The sequence below is a fragment of the Calidris pugnax genome, unplaced genomic scaffold, assembly GCF_001431845.1.
Source record: "Calidris pugnax isolate Ruff unplaced genomic scaffold, ASM143184v1 scaffold118, whole genome shotgun sequence".
In the NCBI taxonomy this organism is placed as follows: Eukaryota; Metazoa; Chordata; class Aves; order Charadriiformes; family Scolopacidae; genus Calidris; species Calidris pugnax.
Genome location: NW_015090855.1, coordinates 659236 through 682410, shown reverse-complemented (window position 1 = coordinate 682410; position 23175 = coordinate 659236). Strand labels below are relative to the sequence as shown.

The window sequence follows — 23175 nt, the reverse complement described above, 5'->3', positions numbered from 1 at the left end:
AAAAACACAGGTACAGAGCTTAATACCAGAGTAATGAGATTAGTTCATAAATTAAAAAAATTAAAAAAAAAAACCAAACAAAAAAAAAATCAACAGTTTCACTCTTATTTTCAGAAGGTCCCATGTGATGTGAAGTACTGTGCAGAGACTCCTTACTGTGTCCTCTTCCCCTTTCAAAAGCAAGAAAACTGACAGGTAGACCCAAGACTTGTAGTGTTTGTCGTTGATGGCAAAAAGGCAGTTATGGCTCTATGCGTCCGGCTTAACCAAATAACTGCAGCATCCCCAGCGAGCTATCTGAAGGCTTTTCCGCTGTCCAAAGGAAGAAGGACTTGGTACAATGTTCTTTGGCTGCAAGTTCTTAAAGGCTTCCACTGAAAGGGTTCTCCTTCAAAAAAAAGAAAAACTGCAGTTGCTGTGGGATTTTTTTTTTTACTAAGAAAATGCTGAGGAATAGGTGGAACCGATGTAAGAGTTTGAGTGAAGCCCTCACAGTGCTAAGATGTTGGGGTCTGCTACAAATATTCAAGTTCCAAGGCGTGCCGAAGAGCTTCCAGGTCAGCGTGACAAGAGATTCTCCAGAATGGCATGTTGTGCTAGAGTGAAACCAAAAGAGGGTATTTTTTTTTTGTTTGTTTTTGTTTAATACTGAGATCAAAACAACTTTCTTAGCTTGCACCCTCAGGAACAGAGCTTTGTACTTGGGCCACCAGGGTGTCCTGGTGTCACAGGCAAGGAGGCTCATCTCAGGAAGGGAGGGAGTGGGAAGGGTCTGTTTGCTGGTCTGTTCCTCCTGTGCGGAGAGGAAGACGGATCTTCCACAATTTAGGAATGTCCTGCCTCAGAGATGATGGAGGATGTGGGCTGGCTTTCTGAAAGTACTAGCTACTAAACTTTACTCTCATTCATGCTTTTTTTTTTTTTTAAATGGATTAAATGTTTTTAGAATTGTAGTATTTCTAGAAACAATTTTAGGTGAAAGCTGTTGTCAGTGCTTCACAGACAAGTAAATAATACATACCATAAAAGGAAGTTATTAAAATTTATAAAATTGTAAACAAAAAGTAAAATACCACACAGAGTCAAAGTGCTTTCTATCAATTCCCTTTCCAAGTTAACTGAACAATAGGTCATACTGCATTTCCTGTAAAATGACAGCATGCCTGCCAAAAACCTTTCTTAATTCCTGGTTTTGGGAGACTATCTTATACTCTTCTTCTGCCTCCCTGTTTTACAGTTTGTATTTACTGAGATAAATCTGAAGTTCTGTATGCAAATGCCCAGGTTCTAACCAGCCAGGTCTAACCAGCATCTGGACAAAATCTGGAAAGGTCAATTACCTGTGGCCTACCACATTATAACTTCTTTAAAATCTCTTGAAAATTGTGCATTTACTTTAGGAAAAGACGACTTGTATCTGAAAGAGGATGAAGTATCAGCTTTTTAAAAGTGCTGTGAAACAAGTGCAGTTTGATCGCGCAGGGGACCTGAGCTGGAAACTGATGTGGGAAGGTACAAACAGTTCTCTGCAACCACCACGGGAATAACATAGTTCTGTGATCATTAGCAATAGCTACGATCCAAGTGGTGCCTCACAAAGAGATAACCTCAAAATAATCCTAACTTGCTTTTAGATGTTAAATACAACTTTTTGTGGTATGTTCTGGTGCGCCTGAGGTTTGAGCTGGATTTATTTTTTTTCCAAAACAGTTAAAGCAGTTTTACTTTAGGTCAAAGACACAGCTCATTTCTGCACATAGATTTTTATAACAACATTTGGGACTGTGATGGTCTTAGCTTCCTCCCAAAACACCACTCTCTGTACAAGGATATGTATGCAATAACAAACACATAGAAAGCCTTCACTGACAGAGCTCACTCCCTTTCCAGCAGGGAAATACAATTTCTGAGTATTTTCTCACTGTAAATAATTCAACAGTAACAATCTGCTTCTGTGCAAATATCTTAGACAAGGCTCTAGGGAATATACACTTCCTACATAGATGATTCCGATGGAGATGTTCCTTTTCCAATTGTACTTACCTGTGTTAAAAAAAACTGCAGTGGTTCTAGATGTTTATTTTACAGAGTGTCTATTTACACTCCTCTAATGTTTAAATACAACTCCAGCTCCCTTCTGGTATGCTGCCTATCAGCAAACAAACGTTTCCTTCAAGCTATTTATCAGTGTGTGCAGAGACAGCAAGCAAACACAGACATCTGAAGCCACTGGAATCCACTGCTCTGCAATTTCACTTTAAGGGGAAAAGTTATTTCCTTCTCCCTCCCCCTTCCCTAGTTGTTATTAAACCCCTTCCATTAAATTATCTATTTTTTCATTCTTAAATGAGAAAAAAACTTGGCCTCCCGGCCACTCCTGTTGTTCAGCATTTACAGATTTATCACTCATCAGACAGGTGAAGAAAAATGACCCACTAAAATGGAGATATTATCAGTGCTGTCGGCAAAACAGTGAAAGGCTCTCTGCCCCCTCCCCCCCTCGGTTTTTGTGTGTATAAAGCTCAGGTGTGTAGAAGCCTTGACTAATGATTGTCATCAATCAAAGGAGGTGACAGCCCAGCAAAGAATGTGTTCTCCTAATGGGAGAGCTGCTTAGGCCAGGAGACACAAGCAAGAGGGTTCTTGGAAATCCTGCCTATAGGAGATCGTTGAACCTTCCCACTTCTTCATAGAGCCGAGAGCCCTCGAAGCCTTTGATGGAGTCATGTTCACTGACCCACTGCCTTTGAAGTACTGCACTGGGCTGTCAAAAGCAGCAGGCTGTTATCACTTCATTCCCACTCATGCATTTTGGACTCTTCTCTGACAACTCCTTAACCCTTCATGAACAAGAGAACAAGCTGCAGATTTAGCTAGTTTTCCAAGGTTGGGACAGGCATTGTCTCTTCCATTGGCCATGGGAAATGCACTATAAAAAAGAGGGTTTCTGCTGCTTTGAAGACATCCCGAGATACAATTCTGGGGATAGAACATGTGCCCATCACCTTATTTCTTGGGATCCCTTTGTTCCTGGATTTGTGCACCCAAAGAACCCAAATTTACTTGGAAAGTCTTTGCAGGGTCTTCATTCAGAATGAGATGTCAGGTCCTCCAGCACAAGGGTCAGCTGTATAGCCGAGTTCCTGTGGTGGAATGTTTTGTATATCACCTGAGCTACAACAGTGTGCCCTTTAAAAATTAACTGGTTTGCTGAAGATGGGACTAAAGCCAAACAAATGCAAATTCCAGGAAGGTTTCTGTTCTAAAGATCTGGAAATCAAAACTTCAGCTGCTCAGTTCTCATGTTGTACAATTTATTTCATGTACCTGACTGCTTTCCTTCAGGTCTTTGGTTGTTGCTCTCTATGTTCGTACCACTCTTGGCTTCTCTAATTCACTGATACTCCTTTTATACGGCAGAAGGATTCCTTGCTGGATCTCTAAATCTTCCCTGCACCCCGGTAAGTGTAAGCAGAATGTGGGCTTTGGTCTTCTCAAATTTTGCTTTTATCTCTTCCAAGCTCTGGGGTTCCAGCTTCTCTCTTCTCACAGTCTACCCAAAACAAGATTCAACTGCTCCCTAAAACTCCCATTCTCATTTCCCAGTGAGTGGGCTGTGGCTACTAATGACTGGAGGACTCAACTGGATGCACAGGTCAGTTCATTTAATTCTAATGCTACTTATGTCAGTGGGTCACATCTCTGCACTGAGCCTGAAACAGCACCGAGGGCTTGTTACTCCTGACCATACTGCTTTTGCCGTTTCTGCTCTACTTTGTATACAGTTCCCCTCACCAGTATCATTTTGCTTGTGAAATTAATCACATTAATCCATAAATCATTAATAATGGCAGCAACTCAGTATTAGTCCCCTTGTATTCACTCTAATGACGTTACACCCTATGATCTCAATGAGTCATGAATATAAATACATGCATGTATATATGCATATTCTAATACGTAATTCAAAACTAATTCCAATAATTTAGAATTTGCAAAAGCAACATGTGTAGATCAGAAATTCGTCCTGCTTGCTCATCTGAGATCACACACTGGAGTTTGCCTTTTTGTGTGTTTAAAGCCATCTTTATTAAGCGAGAATGATTCCTGGAACACGTGACACAGCAACTACCTGAAAAATGACACTACCTGCCAGTGTGGGGGGATTTACAGTAGGAAATTTCTCATAAGGTTGTTGAGTATTTTGCATATTAAGAAATGAGACTAATTGTAAACTGTTTCAAATAGACAGAGCTTCATTAAATGCTTAAGTAAAGAAAGGGTCATTTAAATTAGAACTTTGAAGAATCCAGCATGGCATCCACAAACTGTACCTTTTTTGCTCCCTGTTCCTCTTCAACACCATCTCCTATTACAACGTACACGGCTTTCCTTCCAAACCTTTGCATTATTCTTTCGAAACAGCTCTCTTTCCCTAAGTGACAGAAAAGAAGACACGTTTCTTTATCTGGATACATAAGGCAGGTGGGGCTGACATTCAGGTTCTGGAACTGGAGCTGAGACCTAATTACTTAATTGAACTTGCTGCTACATTCCTTGTTTTCTTTTGAAATTAGAACCTAACTGAATCTTCATCTCAGATGGATTCTCTCCATCTCATGTCGGCTACTGCCATTTTCTTTATCAGCTAAGCACTGCCAAATCCTGCCAGTTTTCCGTAAGCTTTGTGACTCTGATGCACTGCTCAGCCTGGCAGTTGGTAGACTGATGCAACACTCGTGGTATTTAGTTTTGAGAGCCCTCTTCTGTTCGTTCTGGTTGCAGTAAAAATAAGAAAATGCAAACCTCAGAGGTTCAAACACTTAAACCAGAAAAGACAGAACACAAAAAAAATGCCTCAAGCCACCCCTACCAGTATTTGTTACTCACACGGCTTCATAAAGCTCATTTGGCACACCTCTACAAGAGTAAGAGGATTCAAACAGTGTTTCTGTATGTAGCAGGTCCAATCAGACTTGCTCCTAGTTGGGTACAGCTGAACATCCCACAGGCAGCAGATGCTCCCAGGGTGGGTAGTTTTCAGGTTCACTCCTCCATGGAGACACTTTGGAAAACATTATTTTTTTTAATCTTTTTTTTCCAGCCTGTATTATCTCACGTGTGGGCGGTCAGGATGTGAATTACAGATGTGTAAACATGGAGCTAAAAATAAAACTCATTGCGGTCAGGTTGAATTGGATGTGCCTGACTTAGGGATAAAACTACAGTCTATCGTCGGTGAGGCCTAAGTTAGTTTGCTCTTACCTGTTTTTGTTGCACTGTAAATATTTTCAATGGGGAAGACAGTGCCCAGTCCATAGAGAAGCACTTTAGCAAGAGCTGGTATAAGCTGAGTTGTGGTGACCAACACATTCACACAGTTAGGCCTAGAAAACAGAAGTCAGTAGAAGTGGCAATCCGTGTTTCTCTCTTTTACTCTAGACTGAAAGATGGCAGGAAGCAAACTTCTTTTGTCACTGGAAGTTCTCAAGCCATTGGGAGACTATGCAGCTAGAGACAGATAATGTGAGTATTGGTAATGTCTTTTTATCAGCTTAGTAGAATGAAAGAAACCATAAAACAAACTGCAGTGGTGCAGCCTTACTGCACGTGTGCCAGGATCTATTTTGCAGGAATTTAAACACCATGTAGTGATGTCTGTGCTGAGCTCTTTTAGTGAAGGTGTTCAGAGATAAAAGGGCCCTTTTCTCCCTTTCCTAGTCTTTTGTAAATCTGCTCACATGAAAAGTGTGCCACAGATGAGGTAGCCAAGGAGGAACAAGAAAAAGGACTGTTTTTTCTTTTACTCAGTTCATCATCTCAAGCTTACCCCAGCCCTTGATAATACAAGTCTGGCAAACATGTGCAGACTGGCCTCCCACAGGTTTGGCCAGCAAAGTCCTATAAATGTGTCTCGATTTGTTTAGAGGGGGAAAAAAGGGAAGCAAAGGAGATCCTGGATCAAGCCTGTAGGCAATTCTTCAAGCTGTTCTTACCGGGAATGTATCAAATTCAGCGCCTTCAGAGCATGTGTGAGCCAGAGATCAGTCAGCGCTTCAAGTTCCGCTCTTAACTGCAGCCAGGTTTCCCTCTTAGGAGCTCCTATTAAACCTGTAAGCAGGGAAAGCATCTTTGCAGAAGCACAGAAAGGCAGTTACATGGCTTTGTCTGTAGAACACCAAAGGGCTGCTGTCTGTGTTCTGAACCCTGTCTCTCCCACTGCCCTCCTCTTGGTGCTGCTTCCCTTTGCCCACTGCCCACTCCAAGGGTCTGCCTTGAGGTTCACCAGCCCTGAACTGCAGCCCCCTCCTACGGGACCGCAGCTCAGCTCCCTTCCTTTCCAGCAGAATGGGATCGGTCACCCACGCACTGTGGGACCTCATTAAAACACTCCTCTCAGAGTTCTCAGAGCTAGCATAGGGCTTGCATGGGAAGTGAAGAAGAGAATGAAAGAACTGTTGCCTAGAGCAGGTAGTGGCCTGAGCTAGAGACAGCTGAAGCCAGGATGGTTTTGTTTCTCCTGAAAAGCTATGTACATATCCAGTACATGCGGGTAGGCTATTCCTCCAACTGAAAAAAAAAAAAAGTGGCAATATTCAGAGTTTTGCTTCTTTCTAGTCAGAGACCTGGCACTGGTCTTCTAAAAGATAAGCAAAGCAGCCTACTGGAAGAACTGTCTGGAATTAGCTGAGATGAAGGAACCTGGGACATCCAGCTATCTGGTGGTATCGTTTTGTGGGAGTTAAAACCAAGCAGTTAGGATACAAGAATGCCTTCAGACAGAGATCAGCCATATGTTCTGTAGGAAAAAAGAGGCATATTTAGTTTTGAACTGTTTGCCTCTTACTATGCATTTTGGAAAACTGGAGAAGGTTGCTTTCCTGACAAGTAATTACAAACTGAAGCCCCCCTCTCAGACCCGAGTCCTTCTCTGACCACTAAACCAGGTATTTTAGCCTATCTCCTGCAAATCCTGTACAGAACCTTATTTAAGGACAACTGCTGAAACACTTGCTCAGCTCAGTGTGAAGTGTTCTTATCACAATGCTCCCTGCTCCTCCTCCATAGATGTCCCCAGCGGGGTCAGAAATATTTGGGAAGATGAAAGGCAAGCTTGTTGCCTGACCACAGACACTTACCCCCTACATTGTTTTTGTAGGTGTTGTACATCTCTTTCACCCGACGGTAGCGGAATGCTAATTTCCTCATCCAGTCTACTCCCCCATGAACGCCTGAGCCCAGACACAGATTTGCACTGGCAGTTGAACTGTGAAAGCCATCTGCGGAGAAGTTATACGTGCTGGGAAAGGGAGGAGGGAAGGGGAGAGGTCAGTATAATTACAGTCTATACAGTGCCAACAGGGAGTGGGAAGAACTGAAATGAAATGTGGAGACAAGTGGCAGCAGAGACGTTCGCAGGACACACTGTACAGAACTGGAGTTCATCCCTAGCACAGTTACTCAGATTTAAACAATGTTCTTACTGTAAACACCATGCAGGTTACTTATCACTCCCTGCCAATTCTGAGGTTCTCTGACAACAGCTAACGGTCCTCAGGTCACTAAAACTCCTCACCTGCCTGTCATCCAGGCTGCTAAGGTAACTGCAGAAATACTCAAATCCTGTAGGAACACATTCTGGTGTTACCTTTCCAACTGTCTGGTGATATTGCTGAACAGGCTCGGAACACACAATAGATTGAGAAAAAAATTCAAGAAATTAACTAGAGGGACCTTAACTGCCTGCAACATGTACAAATTTGAATTTTCTTTTTGGGTTTTTTGTTTGTTTGTTTGTTTTTAACTGTGATAATATTTCAAAGCAAATCTGGAGTAGGTGCACTGATTGAGATAAAAACCCAAATTAATGTTTTAACCAATGTCAGAAAAGTTATCCAGATTCACTTGCTTACAGGCCACTGGAGCCAAAAGACCTAAATATACATGTGCATTTCAGTTACAGCAAAAAATCTTTCAAGTGTTCTCTGCAGAAGGAAAATTCTCTTCCCCAAAATACTTCATTGTTTTCTGTGCTGTTTCTTCCCAATTTTTCAAAATAACCAGGTATAAATAATATAATAATATTTTTAAATTATTATTAATAAATAATATAGTAATATAATTTTAAGGCTTTATACGAGCTCTGCACATTTCATTCTTGTGCCAATTACCATGACTCTGCAGGCAACACTTTGGGAAAGGTAGATGTAATTGTCCAGAAGTAGTTTTAATATACACGATGATCTACCTTACACAGATAATAATAATGTTTGGTGCAATTTTGATACAAGTTTCTACCAGTAACAAGGCTCTGGCATGGCAAGGTCCACAATCCTCACTACTAAGCCCATTCATTACAGATTGGGCAGTGGGAAACCTTTCAATCTGGTTTTGAAGCGGTTTGGCCCCACCTGTGCCAGCTGGCTGGTCAGATCCTATCAGAAACTAGAGTAGTCTGATGGGAGTCCAACCTAATTTTAGATATATCTCCCCAAATGGTTCAAAGCACAGTATAGTCAGGGCTTGACAGTAGGCACAGGCATATTAATGTGAGAAAGGGGACTCCGTGCTTCTTTGTGCTTAATAAAAGCAGACAGTGTGGAGCCAGGGAGGGGAGAGAGCACATGGCTGAGAACGTTATTTTACATCAGTGACCAGCCCCCTGCTACTTTCAAACAGCTGGGGACTACCTGACCTGCAGTTTCCAGCCTGGAGATCCCGTACCTGAGATCTTGACCGTTATCATCTGATGATACATCATCTATGTGGATCTGGTCACAGTCCTGAGAAGTGTATAAAAAAAAATCCAGCAGTAAGTAAATGCTTTGAAAATGTTTTTGAAAGAACGTAACGAAGAATTACTTTAAGGATAATATTAAGGAGACAAAATCTTACATATTGCTAGTATTGTCTGGCATAGTCTAGCCAGTTCATTGTTAGGAACAAGTATCACATGGTACTTGCACGAAATCTGAATAGACTGTGTGTGTGCGTGTGTGATCTGCTGTTATCTAAGGGCACAACAGCTCTTGAATAATAGAGTAAGCAAAACTCCTTCCTATGCAGACAGAAGGGAGAGAGATGCTTGTGTTTTAGTCAGGAAAACTGTGTTTTTTAAACTTTGTATGCATGATAAGACAGAGATTTGGCAGCTTCTCCCCCTGTGAGAATACTGCTTTGGAGAGGAGGTGTATGCCCACGTAATTACAAGGGGGGAAGATCTGTCCCAAAGAAATTTCCAGAGATGCTTGTTCTGCTGTTTTCCCAGTTGGTTCTGAGGGGGCCGAGCCTCCTTTGATGTGTGGGGAAGCTGAAGCACTGAAGGCGGCACCTTTTCATAGCCCCAGCCACAGAGAGAGTTAAGGAATAATGTGTGTCAGTAACGAGGAAATCTATGCACAGGAAATTTCACGAGAATATATACTTGGAGCTCAGCCTACATAAAGTATGCACCCTAGATCTTATCTTCCCAAATCCTTCATTGTTTGAATGGTGAAGGCCCTGCCTCAAAAATTTGAGAAATGTTATTTCTTTGGTTTCTTTCCTAGTTTTAGCATTAAGATTAGAAAGAGAAAAATCAGGAAGTTTCTCCCACCACCTTAAATCTCCTTTCTCCATGACCCTTGCAGGTAAGAACAAAATAGAAAGCTTCAAACTGAACATTTGTCTTTTGTTCTGGTTGATTTTTCAACAGAGGTAAAAGCACTTGGTACAACAGGACTCTGAAGTCAGAAAAACCGCCGCCAACCAAGGTACAGTTATTCTTCACCACTTCAGTATTCTGTAAACCACAGAACTTGAGCTTCCTTACACAATTAGGAGTTTTATGAATTACTTTAAAACTAGCCTCTTTCAAAAAAAAAAAACAAGAAAAAAAATCCCGTAACAAGTAAGTAAACTTGCTAACAATGGCCAAATGTCAGAGAGTTCTTGTCCATAATCATGAGCTTTCTGCAGCATTTAATTTAGATAATTCTCAAAAAGTCATACAATTTTATCTTGTTCTCGTCTCATCAGTCATCTTATCAACCTATCACTGTGGTGTATATTACTGTATGTAACTGGAGCCAAGCGGCTGAACAGCCCATCTCTGCTGACACCTCTCTCTCTCCTCTACCCCCATCGTTTTTTAAGCCCCCCTCCCAGTAGCTGTTGTGAGCCATGCTGGGATAATATTGATGCAGACCACTCCGCTTCAGTTGTATGATGCAGGGCATTAAGTCAGGGGAAAGGTATTTGTGGAGGGATCTGTTTTTCTCATTTGTGAATGAATTGTTCTGTACACTGAAGTGTGACAACAGTAGCTATCACATTTCTGACTTAATAAAATACCATGACACTTGGTGAGACGCTACCTCATAGTCCGCCGGCTGAGCCTATCGTGTTACTGGGTGAAACACAGGGAAGCTGGTTAACACAAGAATGTGGACCATGTTTTACTACTTGGTTACGAGACTAATTTTTCATTCTTGCAGAATTTCCTTGAAATCTTAGCGAGCAGGGAATCAAGGCAGGATATCTAGGCTGCTGAAAAGAAGGACCCGATTGTTCAAATGGAAGTCTGCAGTGGGGACGTATTCCGGTTTTCACATCTGCTGACTTTTTAAAATGATACTGCAGGATCTCAGCGGTGTGTGGCGTGTACAGCCTGTAATGAGTTAAACCTGTAAGACCTCAGCCAACCCTCACAACTCTGGGAACTGAACTGTTATAACTGTTGTGATACCTGTAGGTCAGCCTGTGCTACAGAACCTGCATCCAGGTGGGATCAGACCCTTGTACACCCATGTAAAGGAGCCAGAGCTCATGCAGCTTTGAAATGGTACTGCAGGTTCAGAGAAAGCCTCTGCTGTACGGTGAAATACAAGCTGTTCCTGAGGACACATAGAGAAGCTCCTTCTGTTATCGTTTATGGTCCTGTCTCAAGGTATGTCTCCTGCACGTATGAAAACACCTCACAAATGCACAGGTTGTCAATTTGTGTATCAGGACTGTGTTAGAGATTTTTAAACTTCTGGTGGATTGATCATCAGAGCTTGCATCCCTCATTAGGTAGGGGTTAACAGTTCCCAGAACACAAAACCTCCAGGGATGGCTCTGAAAGGCAGTAACTTGTAAACACACTAATCCCTTTGTTTGTTAGTTCCTCATCCCCCTGTCAGTTCCCCTGTCCTTAATACCTGTTTTTCAGAGTGATAGACAATAATATCTCCAGAGGGACTGTGGGTGGAAGGTACTATTCTTTAGCCAGTGTTGCACTGTGAGCAAAAGGCATCTGAGAGAAAAAGCACAACCCTGGAAAGCCCAGAATTCATATTTTAACTTCACTGTGATCTGTAACCTTGGGCAACTCTTTTTCTCCCTGATTTCCCAAAAGGGGAACAGAGAGTGAGAATACCTCCTTTCAAGAGAATACTTGCTGATATATTCTACAGTGTGATCAGAGCCCTTTGTACGCAACATCTTGTATGGCCTATACTTGCAGACCATAAGGATTTAATCTGCCTGTACTGTTGCAACTGCAAGCAGAGATGATGTGGTCGACAGGCATATAAGTGCCACATGAGTGGATGAATTACTGTGGCAAAACCACGCTTGTATGACTTCAATGCGTGGCTCAGCAAACGCAGGCCTTGCTTGCCCGGATTGTGTTGCTAACAACCCCCAGACTGGGGCAATGCTTGTGTCACTGCATGCCCTGGAAATGGAATGCACCAGCTGCCCCTGTGAAGGTTTAGTGCCTCGACTCTTTGCTATGGGGCAGGCACACCACTACCACTGCTTCAATAAGCACCGACCTCCTCCTCTGCCCTGAATCAGTTGGGAAAAAAGTCAAGCTTCTAAGTCGTTCAACTTAAGAGTTAACTTGTTGACATCAGAGAATCTGTTGTTGTAAAAAGACCAAAAGTGCTTAGTAGAACTCTTGGTCTAAGGCTTCTCCAGCCAGCCACCCGCCCTGGGGATCAGTGATGAGCCTCCTTCTATCCAGCTAGCCTGAGGTTAGGGGTGAATTGAATGGGAAACCGGCCTCTCTACTAGGCTGCAGCACAAAGGAGGCACAGGATCTGTTGTTGTAAAAAGACCAAAAGTGCTTGGTAGAACTCTTGGCCTAAGGCTTCTCCAGTCAGCCACCCGCCCTGGGGATCAGTGATCAGCCTCCTTCTATCTGGCTAGCCCGAGGTTAGGGGTGAATTGAATGGGAAACTGGCCTTTCTACTAGGCTGCAGCACAAAGGATGCAAACTTGAAACAGTTTATCTGAACGGATCTGCTGATTTGCCTTTTCACACATCCAGGATTCTGGCTCTTGAGCATGCCAGGAAAAATGCATGCAGACAATGCATCCAGGAAACAGTTACCTGAGTCCCTTCTGGGTAAGCCCTGTAAACACATAAAGCCCTGGCTAACAACAGAGTCTCAGAATCATTTTTTGATAGAATAAAAGGGTTCCTCACTCAGACTTTGAAGCCATTTTTTTGTTGGGATGTGAAATCACATCCTCACCAGACTAAGGAAGATCACACAAACGCTAATAAGGGCTGTGCAAACCTTGCTGTATCTACGGACTAACGTTTCATCCTCATCAGGGACTTTCTGGAAATGCTTCAAAAGGGCTTTTTATCCCGGCAGCACCTTCTGCTCTGCACAGCACTGAAAACTGCAGCCAGCAAAATAAACCATTCCCTTGTGCTAAAGCAAGATATTAACTGATTTTCTTGTCCAACCTGCCTCTGGTGAGGATGGGCGATATCTCCTCCACTTCTCCCCCTGCTTCCACTGTCAGGACCAAGGCCAGCCATACTGTGGTTCGTTCAGTCTGCTGGGGCCCCCAAAATGCCTGAACTTGGTTATGGATGAGTGCCAGAGGAAAGTTTTGCCATGTTTAGCATTAGCCAGGAAGAGTACTCCTGCTTTGGCCCTGAACAGGGGCAATGATCCTACTGCTTCCTCAGTTACAGCTTCTTTCACCCTGTCCCAACACAGAAGTTGGTCAGAAATGGTTTCAGCCCCATGTGGTTTTAGCTTATTTTGTCTTGTACAAGCCAGTGTTATACCACATGATGGTGCTAACGTATATGGTAATGCTTGTGGGTCTAGAACTGAATCAGCTTCTTTGCTTGTTTTTAATCAATTTCTTTTTTAACAATATCATTCACTGTATTTTTTTTAAGCCTAACTTGGTGACGTGGGATCCTTAAATATCACTTTGTGAATATCAAAGCTAACTTTTATTTATCATCCTAAATGAAGGAATAGGCTGGTTAACGAGCAGGGAAGGATGACTGTTGTCACAAATTCTTCCACACTAAAATGGCTTTTTTTTGGAAAGTGAAAACAAACCAGCTTAGTTTCGTTTTGGTTTGAAAAAAACTTTGGTTTATTTCACTTATCAAGCGTGTGTGAGAAGCAAAATGTGAAATTTTTCAGTAGAAAATGCTCCTCTATTTCCAGCTCTCTCTCTACCTGGGCCATGCATCATCATTTAGAACACTTAGCACTTTTATCTTAGTGCAGGACCTAAGATAAAATTGTCTCACAATGCTCTGTCTTTGCTCGTTTCTGCTCTGGCTAGCTGGAACACTACTTGTTTTCAAAAGTTTTAAACACTTTTCACAGTTTTGAGCCATCCAGGTACAGCAGCGAGCTGTTCTCACCTTTAGGTGCCTATGCTGACCCTTTACACCCTCTGGCCATCCACTGACTTACTCATTCTGCTGCCCACCTTGGTGTTTCTCAATTTTTCAGTAAAAGCAGGTAAACTGATAAGAAATGAGCAAAAATTGCTTCTCATTTCTCACACAGCAACAAAATAGCACTAGTAATGGAAATGTTTTTATTTATCATCTTTGTTGCTCAAACTAGAGATAACCTCCCTTAACATTTTGCTGAACAGATGTGTCCTGTAGCACCTGGCTCCCTTCCTGTGCTGAAGATGGAGTCTAGGTGCTTTGCTGAAGGTTTTGATTTCTATTTGGAGACACAGTGCTAAACTTCAGCTTTTCACTGGACTGGTTCTTACTCAGTTACATAGTCCTGATGGAATGAGAAAGTCCTGTATCTAAGGGTCCTGTATCTGAGCTTGAGCAGACCTCCTGCTCTGTCTGTGTGTGCAAACAGAGCTTCCTTGGAACACAGACCATTTTTAAAACCTCTGCATGGGCTCATACCTAATTGCTACCTGCCCCATAGGATCCATGCTAATTTTGCGTAATAAAATTATTAAATAGCAAATTTCAGGAGAAGCAGCAGCAATGTCCTCATTATTAGATTTAGTAAAACTGCCAAAAGCCATCACTGTTACTGTGTATATAGAAAAAAAATTCCTTAACAGAATGAAGATGTCTAAGGGACACAGTAAAGTATGCTTCCAATAAGCCATCTAAGGCTATTTCTTTGGGGTCAAAAATGAAAGTTTCTTGGCCAGAAAAAACAAGTTTGTAGACCAGATGCAAATGATTAGAAAGCGAGTTGTTAAATAAAATAAGCAGCTACATACCTCCAGGTCATTAAAGAACAGATGTGTATCTGCAAGGTTGAAGATCATTTCTTCCATCATAAGACCTATCCGCACAGACGTTGTTGTGTCCTGTTAAGAGAAAATAAGGGTCTTTTTCCATTCACTTTGATTTTTTTATTTTTTTTTTTTGCAGGGGGAGATCTTAGAGCAAACATAGAACCTACACATTCCTGTTTCTGAAGATACGTTCATTAAAGTTATTTTATTTCCTAAGTGTATCTTAACATGATTTTCCCATCCTTTCTTTTCCTCTACTAGATAATCAAATTATGTTCTTTGAAGGATGTCTATGGCTTGCCTTGACCAATAATAGCCCACAAACTTCAGATGATATAACAAGAACCTTTAAACAACTGAGACTATATAGGAATTGCTTCAGTAGGTTAAACCAAGAACTGATTTCCACTAGTGTCGTCAGTGAACTGTTAGGGGATAGTTATGAGCAAGAAAGCACACAGAGGGTGATCCTTTCTTGACTCCCACTTTCAAACCAAAGGTCAGCATTATTCTCTTTTAATGTCAAACAGCAACTTGGTGAGCAAAACATGAAAACAGAAGCCTTGGAGCTCAAGCATGTGCCTCAGAATGCTTCACTTAGCTCTTTACTGCTATGCCAGCTCAGGTGATCCGTACAGAACAGGACAGAAAGGCAGAGGTGCTGTTCCCACATCAGAGCCCAGCGTGTATCTACTGTCAGGCAGGAGATGCAAGAGCAGCCACACCACTGCAAAGTTCTTCCATCCCCACTGAAGCTGCCTACTTATTTAACAGCATCACCAGAGTTAAACTCATCCCATCCTACTACGCAAACCCAATTATAGCATGATAAAACACTTGTCTGAGTATGACTATTCCTGCTCAGGACAGAGCGTGCTCTGCAGTGGTATAAAGCACGCCTGCAGAGCCAGAACTGTAGCCACAGTGACAGTTACACCCAAATAACTGCATTGATTCAAAAAAAAAAAAGACACAGCACATTAAAATGTTGGATGGGTTCATCTGTCTTTCTAGCTAATGTTAGAAATGGTGATGTGCACCCGATGCTCCTGTTTGTGTGTGCTGGCTGACTGTGATGGTTTGCTCATTCTGCCACCTGCTTGTACCAGCAGCCCCCTGCCCAGCTGGGTGTGTGGGTCTAACGTGGCCCTGCCCCAGGAGAGTCCCAAACTGATTCCTAAATGGGAAGGATGTGATGCAGAAGCTCTGGCTGCCTGCAGCATTTTTAAACCACACTTTTTTAACAATTAAGAGAATGTGAAAATGCACAGGCCAGCAGCTCTAAAATGGCTTCTACATGTTCTGAAGCACGTGTGAACTTTCTCACATCCAGATCCTGCCCCTAGCAACATCAGTGGTAAAACCTTAAGTAAATTCCCCTGGAGAAGTACTGCGCTACCTGCGGCTACATAGTTCTTTTAGTTGATTTGTTTTGGAAAATTAAAAGTTTTCTTGCCCCTTGCTACCCAGCCAAGACAGCACAACTGCCTGTGAGAAGGCTATCACTTCATTTCCTCACCAAGTCAGCAAGTGCAAGCTTAAATCAGCCCAAGCTCACAGAGAATCACCCACAGAGAATCCTGCGTGGCAGAGGGGACTAACACATTTGTCTGGGCCATTTCCCTTTCCTCTGGCCTGGAGGGCTCTGTTAAGAGCTGACTGCACGTGCACAGCACATCTACTTGCTCCTCCAAGCTGCCCCTTTCATAGGGGATGGTGGCCGCAGGGCTCCTACAGCTCTTGGCTTCCTGCTTGAAAGCTGCCAGTGGGCACTGGATACAGCCTTTGTGGTTCTGCTACTCTGAGCCACGACTTGCTGTACCCAGCCTGGTGCACTGCACTATTAAATGAGTCTCAATCATTTCTCCATGTCTGTCATGCCTGAAGTCAACCACTTCTCCTGCCCTTAAACAACTGACCTTGTTCCTAAACCCACACCATAAGCACAGAAACACACTGATACAAATAAGGTCGCCAGCAGAACATTTTCTTATTCATTAAATACTTCAAAAACACAAGTAAAAATAACCTGTGGTTAATTTCATAAACACTCATAGCTGAAAAGCATTGTGCCTGTTCAAACTAAACAGCAACAGACAACTTGAAGAAAAAAAAAAAAAAGAAAGAGCATTCCCACAAAAGACTTTTATTTGTAATTCATCTTCATTAGGACAGGGATCTCTCATCTTTATGTTTATGTGGGTGGTTTCCCTCCACTACAGTTACAAGCCATGCTAAACCAGGGCAGATTTATATGTACTCTTTGCTCTTAATTTTCTACAGATTTCTGCAGAGTCATGTTGTTGTATGACAGGACAGAAATGAATTAGTTGAGGACCTCTAACAGGGAGCACAATGTTTGGAGGACGAGTACATTTCAATCAACCTTTGCGGCAGATGCTGTTGACATAGATGGTGTATTACACACTAACCTAATTATTACGCATTCTTGGTGTAGTTCTCTTTAATTAGAGCAGAATGGCTGTGGTTTCAGCCATGTGTGTGACTCACAAGCATTGTGCCCAATCTAAAGAAAAGCTCTGTCACTCATGTTTAAACATGCTTGTTGCTGTCCCAGAAAGAAGGGCACTTTCTCCTCTGGGCAAAAAGTAAACTTCAACAGACTTGCCTTAAACACGTCTCTAATTTTTAAGCGCCGAACCTGCTCCCCTGACAAGGCACAGGGACACAGGGGTAATCAGGGCATCTGACTGTGGCCCCATGCAAACAGCACTGAATCAAATTTTACTACCCAGGTGTAGTTACACGTGGGAACGGTTTTAAAGAAAATATGCTGCTAGGAAGAAATTATTTTGTAAAATAGTTTTTAATGAAGCAATTTATTTTTATACATTTCAAGGATCATTAGCCTTTAAAACTCTTTCAGGAAATCTCATTGGTTGGTATCTGTCATTTATCCTCTAAGTTTTGTCTTTAGCTTTATTGGTATTAATCACTAATGGGGAGTAGGAAACATTTCCACAGTGTATGAAGTTACCTTCTCTAAACTAAACAATATGGAAATTAAACTGTAGATGAGAAGAAAAAAAACCTTTCTCTTGAGATAGAGAATATGATGGAATGAAAATAAAACTGAAAAATGCACTTTACCACCCAGAGGGGAAGTCGTTTTGGGAAATGATTTGGCATCACTGCTTTCACAGTATGGACATTTCCTCTATAGCAAGGCATGCTTCCAAGTCTCAAAGAGACTGATAAAGTTAAAAGGCAAATCAGCACTCCCAGTATGATACGGGTGTCTAGAGGCACTAGGCCAGGGTTCCATTGGCAGTTATTTATTTGCATTACTGTAGCATCTAGAAGCACTAGTCCCAGACTGGAACCCCACTGTGCTAGAGGTTGTATCCACACAGAGGAAAGACACAGTCTCTACAGCTTTCAATTCAAGTATGAAAAAACAGGAGAATCAGACTGACGGGAAAGCACCAAATGAGATAGCTATATCAACATGTTGTCCAAATTCTCTATACAGTGTGTAAATAATCTGAAAGAGAATTATGAAATTTATCTTAAGATTTTGATGGAGAGCTCTTCTTAAGCATAGAAATCCCATACCACTATAGGATATCTCTGTGCTGCAGTGGATGCCCTGGTGGACTGCTAATGCCTACATTGAGTAGCGTGAGTTTAGCAGAGCAATGTGAAGTTGCTGCATTCATACCGATGATCCCTGCTAACATGTCCTTCCATAGCAAAAGTGCACCCTGGAGCCCTGGGAACAAGCCTCCTGGGTAACAGATCTAGCCAATGCTTTCCAATGCACATGAAGCCCAAGGAAGAACGGACCACAGAGAGCCTGAAATCAAACCTCCTCCAGGAACCACTTTTTACAGTGAAAACAGATTAATCTAAAAACTCAACCCTGAGTGCTTGTTTAGTAACTTTAGAAGAGCAAGGTCCTACCCCTCTGCTAATCTACGAGTTATGCTTTCACAAACAAGGACAATGAGAGGCAGGGATAGAAAACAGGCAATAAACTCCTTTTGTAAATAAAACCTCCAGCACCACAGTGTATCCCCATATGCCTCACCTCAGCCACGCACCACTGTTGGAGCTTCCTTAAGGGTCGAAATTAATAGCCCCACAAATTACTTTTGGTGCTTCCCTCTGGTGCTCGGACCTAACAGACAAGGCACTCCTGACCCTCCAACACATGGCTTTAACAGGCTTCTTCCCATTGGAGGGGAGAAATAAGGACCAGGGGAACAATGGTCATTTTGAAGCATTCATTCTCAAAAAGCTTGATATTCTCCCTCCTCAATACACCCATCACTCCCACTACTACTCCCAGGAGCAGCAGTTTCACAGCTGCCCATTTCTGCTCAGTGCACATCTTCAAGGAACTGAAAAGTAAAATGCCCCCATTCCCTACTACTCCTTTATAAACAATTAAGTGTCAAAACATACAAAGAGTAAGATAAACCCTTTTTAAGATTTTAGATTAAAAAATCTTAGACCTAAACAGCATCCTTGGACATGTCTCTCTGCTGTTTCTGTCACAGCTGTGACTTTCAGCTAAGGACTGATGGGCTATTGCCTACTGCTGACAACAGCCACACCATGCGAGCAAGATGATTTCCACTGTAAATAAGTTACTGCCAACTCCCAGCTCCGTATCTGCCTGTTTTGGGGTAATTCTGCTCTGTTCAGCAGATAGTCTGACTAGAGAAAAACATGGGTAACAGAAAACTGTGGAACATGCTGCAGAGGAAGACAAAAGTGTCCATTCACCGAGGGGAACGTTTTCTTTCATATCCCAATGGCATGAGCTGACACATTTTCTCTGAATGTTGCTTTGATGTTGGCTAGTTACATGCACTGTTCCTAATACTTCAACTAGTTCTGTACATTTGAAGTGAATTGCATTTTAAAATTACAATTTGAGTTCATTTATGGCCTCCAAGCTAATATCACCTTGCCTAAAATTAATTTCTGTTTTCATTTTGTCCCCTCATTTTGAGTTACAGGATGACAGTAGATGGCTAAAAGGAGTTTGCTGAACAGCCTCCAGCCTGTCTTCGCTTCAAGATGATTTCCACAAAAACTGGAGGTGAACAATGAACAAGTATTTCCCTATTACAGCAGTGGGTTAAAGAAGGAAGTTAGGTCTGCTCACTCCCATGTGAAACTCCAACCAGTCTGCACTAAAGCAAAGGGAATGCAGAATGTCTAAGCATACCCAAATTAGCTTTAAGCTACCGAATGTGGGTACAAATAGCTGCAGGTACGTTGCAGCATGCACTATGTAGGTCCCTAGACCTTTTTTCAGGAGCCAACCTACACAGTAGCCTGCATTGCCCTATCTTTACTATGAAAGGTGCTGGCATTGCATAAACAAAAGCCCATGAGCATTGCAGCCACACTGCAAACTGCACCGTCAGCATCCTCCCAAATGGCTCTGTATTAAAACCTTCTTACCGCTGCTCTCCTGAAACGCTGAGGCTGATTTTTCATAAACTGCTTATACTTGCCCTAGAGTATGCATTAAAAAGACATGTATTTGTTAACACCTGCAGCTACTACTAATCCAGTTGGCTGGATGTCCACAGCAAGCTCTCCCCTCTTGTACACTGTCATTTTGAAAGGAAGAGAAAAGCAGACTTATCTCTGGCAATCTCTCAAGTGCAAGTCACTCTCGCCTCCGATCCTGGCTCCAAAGCCCATTCCAAGCCTCTGCCTTACAGGTACCCTGTTCAGACTTGCAGGCCATTAGCAAAGGGGCAAAGCTGGCTCCTTTGAGACGGATAACAAATCAGCTTGTTGTCTGACTCTGCGTCTATTCAGCAATGTGCCAATTAACCCGACATTCAAAATGTTAGGACAAAGTCTTTCTGAGTGTGGATCTTGAATTCAGACCTGCCCCCCCAGCTTTAAAAAAAAAAACACAAAATAAAGCCCTAGTATTTAAAACTAATCAGTCTCTTGAAATCCCTGCCAAATACCTGTTTATGCCGTGAGCAAATAATTACTTTTCTACAAGGAAGAAAGTATTAATTAAGAGTATTCATCAGACTCCTATTCTATAGGGTTTATCTACCACAGGTGTCAGCCAGAGGTGAGAGACGGATTAGTATACAATCAAGGGCTTTCTAAGTTAAATCTTCTCCTTGTGGTTAGCTGTTAATAATGAAGTTGTCACCAAAAGAAAGAATTTAATAGTTTTAATTGGGTTTAATTACTTGGAAACTCCTGGAAAATGGACCAGCTTGGTTGTAGTATAAAAATAATAATAATAATAATTAAAAAAGCAAAGATAAAAATGCCTGGGCCACATGTTTGAACAAAAAGAGTCTGTGAGAATAATCATTCTTTGGTTGTAACATTTTGTACCTTGATCAGAAATTGAGAGATGAACACAGCTTTCCCATAATAATGGGAAATTAACCATGTGGATCAGTTCTAGTTCAAGTAGGTCCATGTCTTTTTGAGGAAAAGAACATGTTTAGCTCTTTTACTACACTTAAGAAGCTTACCTTGCAATTTTATCTTTTTAATAGACACAAGCTACAGCCAGTTCCAGCTTCTTAGAGTTTTTCAAGTGAAAGAGTGGGTATTTGAGAGAAAAGTTGTTTTAAGTAACCAAAGTAGCTCAGTAGCTGAAACTCATTTTCAGAAGTAACTTACCTAAGTGACTGCACTTCAGACTTTTAAAAACAGAATTGCACTTTTTCAAAAAGAATCACTCAGCTCTTCAGGCTCTAAACACCTTTTTCTCCCAAAACGAAGAGATACTGTTTTACCTAAACATTGATATATCCAGGTTTATTAGACAGTTGACCTAATTTAAATGAATAATGAAACATTGATATATCCAGGTTTATTAGACAGTCGACCTAATTTAAATGAATAATGAATACAGTCATCACAGTTTGATCATGTGAAAAACCCATGCTAGACAGAAGCAAATATAATTTAATTCCTTTTCTTCAAATACCTTTTCATATTCACCCTTACTGTGACTTGAAAGGTGCTGCCAAAGCATTGCTTATTATTTACTGAAGGATTCTCTTTTTACTGCTTGTATCTATTCAGAAATGGTTGGGGACTACACATTGGAAATTATTCCAATAAGCAAATGGGCACATCAGTCACTAACTCTTCACATTCAAGAACACATGGAGGTTGAGAAGGTTCTTCTTCTTCTCTAAATGAACTAAAACAGTAATGACTACATGAATTTATCCAGTGTCTGAACTGCTGAGTTCTGAAATGCATTCCAGTCCTGTGAGAATACTGTACTTAAATACAGATTAAAAGCTGGACCATGATCCTTGAGAACAAATGGAAATTATTTTTATTTAGTAATAAAAAAATTCATGACCAAAATCTACAAATAATTTCTTTTTACTATAGAGGGCATAAATGTCAAAAGAGGGAGTGGAATTTAACCCAAATACATCTTCATTCCCTTCCCCTCCTCACAGGCAAATCACTGTATTTCTATGTGTATGCCCTTGATAGCTCTGTGAAAAATACTAACCTCCTGGAAAGCTTGGTGGAAACACATCACAGTGTGTAATCCTCAGCACAACTGCATATTTTGCACATGCAAATTCCTAACACAAATTATGTCCCTTTAGTGTTTTTTTTAGACTATTTTTCCCTAAAATCAAGTCATGTTTCAGCAACCCTGGAAAGCAGGTACCCTTTACTCACACTTGTTTGACAATCCAGCATTGTTTCTGATACATATTTTATGTCAAAAATAATCCTTTAATACTTCCAAATGCCACATGTGCACTTTGCGTAGAAAACCCTCTGCTCACCTAAGCTCTAGTACAAGAGGTTACATCTACACAAGCTCAGAGCATCTCCCATGCCCACCACCTAAGCTGCCGTGGATCTGGTTTTGCTGTTTCTGCTGCTGCTTCTCATCAACCACTACAGATGATAAACACAGATGTTTGCTCCCGAAATACACATTTGAAATAATCAAACGGCTGGAATTATTTACTCCCTTCTCTCCAATAATGAACTAATAATTGATATAGCAGCATGTCTAAAGTAACAGACTTTTTTATTACCTGCAGTGATTGAATGCTTTTTTAATTTAACTTAAAAAGGCATTAAATACAAGGTTTAGCCTCCAGTGGGTAAAAAAATCTCCAACTTCCTCAGAAAATCCTTTCCAAATTGTATTCATCTTGACTTAATCCATGATCTACTGAGTGAATTAGGCTCTATTTGTTTTGAAAATCTATTTTATGGAGTTCCAAGGACTGTGTTTTCCTTAGGAACGGCTTATTCTGCCTTTCTGACCAGGATGCCTGCTAGCAGCCCTCAGCATAGGCCTCTGCAGGTTTTTAACGTCCCAAGGTGCCCCACACATACGACTAACAAAATGTAAATAAACACAGCTGAGCCAGTAAGAAATTGGAAGGTTTTCTCATTAAAGAAATAAAATAAACAGATGTCCTTAAGCACTTTGGCTCATGTTTGTCAAAGGAATGGAAAACTCTCAGATGTTTGAACAGCAGTAGTGATATAAGGCCACATCTCAAGCGAGAGAAGAAGAAAAAAAGCGACGCCATGGCACTTAGAATTAACTAATAGTTCTCAAGGGAGGGCGCTTTTGATTTGAACCTTAGCAACTTCTACAAATAGTTTTTAACAGCCGAGCAATAAAATGGGGTTTTATTC

At 41.6% G+C, this 23175-nt stretch overlaps 1 protein-coding gene and 1 long non-coding RNA gene across 11 annotated transcripts in view; one reads left to right on the top strand and one right to left on the bottom strand.

Moving 5' to 3' along the window:
- Nucleotides 1-6: 6 nt before the first annotated feature.
- EYA2 (EYA transcriptional coactivator and phosphatase 2) overlaps nucleotides 7-23175 on the bottom strand; it is a 95764-nt gene continuing 72595 nt past the window's right edge. For 8 of the 9 annotated variants that reach the window (XM_014943635.1, XM_014943636.1, XM_014943632.1 and 5 more), the window contains 7 exons: nucleotides 14497-14586; nucleotides 8725-8783; nucleotides 7140-7300; nucleotides 5997-6111; nucleotides 5266-5387; nucleotides 4335-4435; nucleotides 20-596 (listed from right to left, as the gene is read on the bottom strand). In XM_014943635.1, the coding sequence (XP_014799121.1) occupies nucleotides 516-596; nucleotides 4335-4435; nucleotides 5266-5387; nucleotides 5997-6111; nucleotides 7140-7300; nucleotides 8725-8783; nucleotides 14497-14586 (729 nt within the window). In that variant the 3' untranslated portion in view covers nucleotides 20-515. Of the gene's footprint in view, nucleotides 597-4334; nucleotides 4436-5265; nucleotides 5388-5996; nucleotides 6112-7139; nucleotides 7301-8724; nucleotides 8784-14496; nucleotides 14587-23175 lie in introns of all 9 variants that reach the window. The other variant, XM_014943634.1, reaches the window with a different exon arrangement.
- LOC106888996 lies at nucleotides 3181-10924 on the top strand. 2 transcript variants are annotated; one of them, XR_001412237.1, is made up of 7 exons: nucleotides 3181-3461; nucleotides 3607-3655; nucleotides 5443-5526; nucleotides 7160-7328; nucleotides 8680-8812; nucleotides 9695-9752; nucleotides 10832-10924. It is a non-coding gene; the product is annotated as an uncharacterized LOC106888996 (long non-coding RNA). The 2 variants fall into 2 exon arrangements; XR_001412236.1 differs by having other exon boundaries at nucleotides 10733-10922.